Below are 7,737 nucleotides of genomic sequence, written 5' to 3'. Positions count from 1 at the left end.
TTTATTTGCGGTGTTGCAGCTCTGCACGAGGACACCCGTCTGGGTTCCATTTTCTTTGGTAATAGAGGCAATCGGTGGCTTCGCCCCTTAAACCCCGAGAACCATTCACGCTCCAACAGTCACGCTCTGATGAAATCACATGCAACGCAACCCCTCACATTTGGACACAATCCCGAGTCCAGCAGGGGCATGAAATTAAACTTTGCATTTTTTTTTGGCTTACAGCTGCAAAAAATATTAATAGTGCCCCAAAAAAGCAGCAAAAAAATACAATAGCATACCCAAAATATGGTGAAAAGAAATGTCAATTATGCCCAAAAATACTCCAGGGACTGCTGCGCAGTGAAAGCAGCTGGGTGTATGGGGATAGAGTGATGAGCATAATGGCACGAGGGTGGGGGTTGAAGTGGTGTGGTGTGGACACCCCCGTAAATGCTGCCATATTAAATCAACACTTTCTGATTTGAATTTAACACCCACTGTATTGGTACACTCTCTATGTGTTGAGACAACACGGCTAAGTGTACTGGACAGGCTTGAAGACAGAGAGGATCGGGGGAGGGAGCATGGGTATGGGTGGGGTGGAGTTGGGAGTCGGAGTTGGAGAGCAGCCCATGAAAATTAATCTTTCCCAAAGACTTTCTTAATCCAATTAAATGAAACATGGGGGCCTTAGTCCACGGCGTGCTTCCTGCATAACAAAACCTCCCGGTGACTCCAGCCGAGTGTCTCAGCGCTGTGCAGAGTCGCAGCAGGAGGGTGGTTGTTGGTGTATGCGTGTGTGTGTGTGTGTGTGTGTGTGCGTGTGTGTATGTGCGTGTGTGTGTGCGTGTGCACATGTGTGTGTGTGTGTGTGTGTGTGTGTGTGTGTGTGTGTGTGCGCGTGGGGGGGGGGTTGAATTGTGATCGCTGTGCCTGACTCGCATTCAGACAGACACTGGCACGCCAGCACTGCTCCTGTCAGACCGCTCCTCACTGCTCACAGTGACTGGTCACATTGAGACGCAACACAGGAGGCTTCCATCTGTAACGTACGCCAAGACGAGATGTGAGCTGGATCGGCTCCTGAACCCTATTTCGCCCTCCTCTCTTCCCCCCTTTTATCCGGACCAAGAGCTGTCAGCCTCCCCTGACCAGCCTTTTTGTGTTTGTTCTCTGGACTCTGACTTCCTCCTTCTGTTTCACCTCTTTTACTTTCTTCCTCTCCTGTGGGCTCCGTTGCCTCTCTTTGTCCCTGCTGTCTTCTTTCTTTCTTTCTTTTTTTTTTTTTTTTTTTTTTTTTTTAAAGGAAACATATCTAATAGTTCTATTCAGGAGCGACGTCTGCCTCTCCCAATTCCCTCCTCCTCCTGGCCCGGTTCTCCACCTCCTTCTCTTCTCTCCCTCTCTCTCTCTCTCTCCCTCTCTCTCTCTGTCTGTCTGTCTGCATGGCTGCAGTGTCTCCCACCGCAGTAAATATCCTGACTTGGACGAACAGGGCAACCTTTGTGTCCGGCTCCCGGCTTCAAATAAATGTAGCCTTTGACAGCCGGGGCTCCAGTGCAGCCACCTATCTTGATTAGCCTGCCTGCAGTTTCCCCCACCCTAACCTACCCTACATAGTAAACACCGCAGTGTACATTGAACGCTTTCAGAGTTGAATTGGACACCCAGAGTGCTGTTTCTACGGTCCTCTACGGATGTTGAATCAACACTGCTAAATTTACCACGTGTATGTACCCGTTTCTGTTTTTAGGGATGAAAGCCATGTCATGCACACACAGGCGGCCAGTTTGAAAAACCCAACTCCCTGGAAAAACACGAATGAAAGGAATACATGTTGTGGTGCATATACACGCTATACTCTCAGTAGTGTCTCAACCAAAGCAGCCCGGAGGCATTACTCGCGGTGCCGTGGGCAAATACAAGTGCATTCATCCGTCCGCGTCCGCCAGGCTCCACGGAGCGGAGCGGGAAAGAGCCAGTGAGCTCTGAACTAAATGCCCCTTTCTCTTTTATTCTGAAGGCAGCGACCTTAAGATAAAGAACAATACAGGCATGCCGACACTCCTGATTCTTTAGGGAACCTGAGAGTGGACACAGTAACAAAAAAAACGCCATGTTTATTTAACACCCACAGAGTATTCTGGAGGCAGAATACTCTCTCTAAGTGTTGAACACAGCATTTTTTTAACTGTGGTGACTGCACTGCACATTTGTGGATGAACTGAACCGTAAAGACTGCAAACACAACAAAAGCATTGGCTGTTGCAGAAGGTCAAAAAAACAAATCCACACATTTTCCTCACAGGCTTTATTATTATGTCTTTCAGTTCACTCTGAAACCACCTGGCGAATTTCAGCTGATCGATAGCCTGTAGAGACTCCCAATCCCCTGGCAAAAACTACCTTACTGGCATTCCTGTTGACAGAGACGAGTGGTGGCCATTATGAATCATCAAGAGGCATGAGGCCACTTCCAGAGGGAGGCAGGGGACGGGCAAGGGGATAGCCAGCCAGGCCTGTGCTGCTGCTGACCCCACCACGGGGGGAAACCCATAAGACCTGCCTGGGCCAACGCACCACCACCCATTACTACTACACTACTAACTACACGTCCTGCCAGAACTGAGGCCCAGCCCATATATGGATCAGTCCTCACACTATGTGTGTGTGTGTGTGTGTGTGTGTGTGTGTGTGTGTGTGTGTGTGTGTGTGTGTGTGTGTGTGTGTGTGTGTGTGTGTGTGTCTGTGTGTGTGCGTGTGTGTGTGTGTGCACGCGTGTGTGTGACGGAGTCCTCCAGCTGAAGTATTACGCCACCAGTCACAAACACGAGCTTGTGCACAACAAGATTTGCGGGCGAACACTGTCCACTTTGTTTTGTTTCATCGGTTGGTTTTTGCCAATGAGGGAAAAAGCTTAAGCTTCCAGCAGCAAGACGCCTCAACCTCTTAGCATTTTGCAACAAACTGAAAATACTATGGAATTCGGTGGAAATACTCCTATTGGAGAGTAATTTCTTAATTCCTTTTAACAAACTGGTGAATTACACCAACCACAACATCACTCTTTCAGAGCACGGAGAGAAACCGAACTCAAGAGGGTGTTTGTTGTTACAAATTAGCATCAGCAGCTTCCTAATTACAGTAAACGTCGAGACTCCAAAATGTGCTCAACAGCCGAGTTAGCATAGCACATTTCCATCTACCCCCACTTTCTGCTAAAAACAGGCCAAGGCTGTGTGGATGATTACTGTGTAAAAAAAAGAAGTCAACATCAAATCTGTGTAAAGAGGTGTGCTACTTTTTTCTGTGTGATAATGTGAACCACTCTGCCAGTGAAACACTGTACTACATAATTCGTTGAAAAACCCATAGTACTACACTACAACAACATAACCCAGTCTTTGGTAATACATTACGACTTGGTCATTGCCATTCTGGTAACGACAAACTTATAACACTGTGGTGTCATAGCGCATGAGATGGTATTAGTATGCCAGAGCTCCTATGACAATCCACAGCAGCAGGGATGCAAACAGGGGGGCAAAGGGGGCAGTTTTCCCGGGCACAGGGAGACAGGGGTCCCAGAATTGGGTCCTCATTACATTGTATGTATTGGGCTGGGGTGGGGGGGGGCCTTTCAGACGACTTTGTCCTGGGCCCGGCTGAAACTCTCAGCGGCCCTGCACAGCAGTACAACCCATAGACAAGATGAGTGGACTCAATAGACCTGAGACAGACGAGTCGACTCGATTGGGCCTGAGAGGTACACAGGTTAAATAAGGGTCATAGGGTCATTATGAGCATCCACTGAGCAGTCTCCAGAGGCCTGCTGTGATGAGGCGTCCTGGGGGACTTAGAACACTTAGGGCCAGGAGGAGAGGGACATTACGTAAGGGTTAACGTTCGGCGAGAAGGTCGCTACCGTGGAATAGCAGCACGACAGAGAGAATCTTTAGACCCCGACGCGGAGCGGAGGGGTCTTGTTCTCTCTGAAGTGCTGCTATTCCACAAAGCGACCGACTCGCCGAAAGTTAACCCGCTTATTATATGGATATACTTAAATGATTCACACATGGCGGGGACATTTCTTTAGGCCTATTTAATGTTAAGATTGTTGCTGCGCAAAACAAAACAGTGCCGTTGTGGAACACCGCTAGGCAACAGCTAGGTAGCCAGGACAACAGGTGTTGTCCATCACATCAGCTGATTAGAGTCTTGTTGAAAAGTCGCTTTAGCAGTGAAAAGTCTTGTTGCCATTGACAGCGGTCTGTTATAGACCAACCCGTCCGTTATCGAAAAATAACAGACGTGCGAACGTTGGGGAGCCCCGTTGAAATGAATGGAGCATTCGACCGATGACGTCACAACCATATAATAACATGTTATAACACATGATTGGGACCAGGAGAGGACCAGGGTGTTATGGGTCTGAGAAGAGCCACAAGGACGTTCATTGCAGTGCCACTTCGGCCAACAAGGGCTAGCCTATGTTACAGAAGAGCGGGGCCTTTTGTCTGCTACTCGTGCGGTTAAGGGGCTACTTGGTCTGAAGCCTACTTCATCACTCGGGTTCATCACAAAGCATTGCATTGCATTAATAAAGAGGGGACATGCTGAGTATTCCTGAAACAAAATCATGGGTTCAAGGATGCATGACATACAGACACACAAACATACACACACATGCACACACACTTACACACACGCACACACAGTTGAACATTTACACACATCCAATTATTCAATGTCAAATACAGTATGGTGTGTCATTAGAGGCCAATTTTCGAACCAATAAGCAAGCAGAAGTAAACAATAGAGACAGGCGTTTTTATGCATTTTAAGCAGTTCAGCAAGGTCATCTGCGGAACTCGTATTGCACTTGCAGCCAAACTGACTGTCACTCCCTAACCCCCTGAGTGTCCAGTGGAGGACTGACCTTGTCACAAGCCATCACCTGCCTGGCTTTATATATATTCCCCTCTCTCTCTCTCTCTCTCTCTCTCTCTCTCTCCCTCTCTCCCTCTCTCTCTCTCTCTGTCTCTCTGCCCAGCACCCGTCCAGTCCATCGCTGTGCTGTAAGCTCCAACAATGACGGATTACACCCCAGAGTGGGCCGAGACAAGACAAAGCATGATGGAGCGTTCCTCTGATACAGGATGTGAGTGTGCCAGAGACTACAGGTAGGATGAAGAATTGGGCTGAGGAAAAAACAAGCTCCAGGGCAGCACAGTACAGAGGAGAAAGAGAGAGAGAGCCCTATACTGTCCTTGTGGCTTCATCCCACCTTGCCAAACACTCTCTACACTCTGTACTGCTGCGGTGTTAGATATACAGTATACAGTACTTCTGGCAGTTTCTGTTCCTATGTCTATTGAGCAGCCTAAGCCTTAGGAGACTTCGCAGCCCATGGTAGTAAAGTTAGGCTAACTGATTTATTTGTGGGAAGTCATACAGGTGTCTGTGCTGCAAGACCTACACAATTAGGCTACTGATTTTAGTTGTGAACGTAGACTATAAAATAAATGACATTTAGACTTCTATTCCATTCATGGGTTATTGCTTGTCTGTTCTTGTTTACTTTTCTCCCTCAGCGAGATGAAAACATCTCTCGTGTACTGCACGCGCATGCGAGATATCTGAATCAAAATGTGGACGTTCTCCCTCAATCTACTGACAAAAATGGCAACGTACAGCAAGCAACAAAGTTAATGTGAGGCACACAGAGGACCAAAAAAAACTCTTACCTTTACCGTAATTAAAGTGAAACTTGATAGATTTTCCCTGGTTGATATGGAGGTACGTAAACCACACGGCGAAGGTTAGCAGGACCAGGAGCAGCAGGAGCTTGAATTGCTTCCGTATTTTCTTCACAGGGAAGCGCAGCATCCTCGCAGCATCCTCGTGCGCGTGAGAACCGTGAATGGATCTGGACAGGTGTTCACCGAGACATTGGAATACGCAGGTGAGGTGTGCGCCCACGCGGGCTTACACTGGGAGACTCGCTGCGGTGTGAGGACAGTCTCGTCTGACAGTGAAAAAAGGCAGGGCTTTAAATTGTGACTATCAGTTTTCTCAGCAGTGAGTAACGTGTGTGCCAACAGCACAGTCAGTTGTGTGGAAACACATAGATGCACTAACCGTCTTATAAAGCGTCTATCTTCGAGGGCAAGTGCACTTGTCGATATAAAAAACAGCAGATGTGTGTCGTTGCGTCCCAGATGCCGATCAATGAAAGAGATTGTGGCGACTGCCTGGACCCGGGATCAAGTCAAGGGGGTCCATATGCCACCAGTGTGTGTGGACGAAGAAAATAGCAGTCCGCTGATAATCTCGTGAAATCCCCTCTCTCCGTGTCCTCGCTAACACCAGGGCGGTGATTACTGTAACAGCCACTTCAGAGAGAGATCATCCCCCCGGGTGTTTGCCTCGCGCACATATAATCAGTTGTGGAACTGCAAGCGGGATGACAAAAGGACAATCCTCTCGTAGTAGGCTACATCTTATTACAGACCAACTTTAGATCTTTACCATTTATTCAGTCTGGCAGGGCTAAGCCGACAATAGTGCCCTTGCGCCAGCTATTCAAATGTCTTCCACGCAGCCTTCACGGTGACAAAAAATGTAGGCCTATATTGTGTTGATGACAATTGACAATGTGCAATTGACAAAATGTTGTTTGAGATGACCTTACATTGGTATCCAAAGCGGACAGTGTAACGGATTCCCCTGCATTCAACTAATACACCTTTGGGGAAAAAAGCCAAATTACTTTGACTGAACTTTGAAATTACAGGCTGTTACTACAGGCTTACACTGGCTGGCAATGCAATTGTGACGGATTCCAAGTAAGTTACAGACCTTCCTTTAGAGCTGCAAATTGATTGGCATGGATGGAGTCCGTGCAAGGAGAAAATATTCCAAAGACCTTATCCCGATAACTTGTAATTTATCCGTTCGCTTGTAATTGATCAAGTGCACTAGGCTACTTTTACTCACTCGGTTCTGTCTGAGGCAATTTTCTTACGCATTCCTGTAGTAGAGTCGAGTATAATAAACCTTTCGACCGCGAAACCGCGAGTCCCGTGGTCTCCAGCTTTCAGGTTGCGAGGTGGTGATTGTTGGTGTTGGCTACTTGATATTAACGCGTAATGCACACATGAGTCAAATACCACACCAAAGTCCATGCGCACCACGGACGGAGCGTTCCGATGCTGCCTATTATCCGGACTGCAAACTTGGCTGTGTGATGTTGAGAACATTCAAATGGTCCCCCTTCTTCCCAAGAATTGTGCCGCCGGACCCCGACACAATAACAATCAAACGGACCGCGGAATGCTACTACGATGTTGCTAGCAGTGTGCCTTAGGTATCCATATGCGCGCTCCGCTCAGATACAGAGTGCCTCTGCACCTGCACTAGAATCGTCGAATTTCGTGCGTCTCTCTTTTGTCCCCTGACACGTTGTCAGGCTGTGCAGGCGAATTTTACTCCCCAAGTAAATATACTGGCTCCTGCCCGGCAACCTGTCCAGCTCGCTCTGCTCGCACATCAATTGAAAAGCATCCATGACGCTGCTGAGCAACCGAACTTGGGAGGAGCCGTAACTGGCAGTCCCTCCATCCAACCGCTAGCGGTGCTCCGTCCACAAGCAGCGCAACAGACCACCATTGGGAGAGGCACGATGACGATTGCATCGATTAACTTGCCGTCGTTCCCGTTCACAAGGTCCGTCTCAGGAATTTCTAGCCGCCT

General features: G+C 48.1%; 1 protein-coding gene across 1 annotated transcript in view; it reads right to left on the bottom strand.

Moving 5' to 3' along the window:
* Positions 1–7,524, bottom strand: part of b4galnt4a (beta-1,4-N-acetyl-galactosaminyl transferase 4a) — a 260,391-nt gene extending 252,867 nt beyond the window's left edge. The window contains exon 1 of the mRNA XM_063196347.1: positions 5,730–7,524. Within this exon, the coding sequence (XP_063052417.1) occupies positions 5,730–5,871 (142 nt within the window). The 5' untranslated portion in view covers positions 5,872–7,524. The remainder of the gene's footprint in view (positions 1–5,729) is intronic.
* Positions 7,525–7,737: the final 213 nt, after the last annotated feature.

The sequence above is a fragment of the Engraulis encrasicolus genome, chromosome 4, assembly GCF_034702125.1.
Source record: "Engraulis encrasicolus isolate BLACKSEA-1 chromosome 4, IST_EnEncr_1.0, whole genome shotgun sequence".
Taxonomy (NCBI): Eukaryota; Metazoa; Chordata; class Actinopteri; order Clupeiformes; family Engraulidae; genus Engraulis; species Engraulis encrasicolus.
The sequence above is the reverse complement of the archived record's forward strand: the minus strand, read 5'-3'. Positions and strand labels throughout refer to the sequence as shown.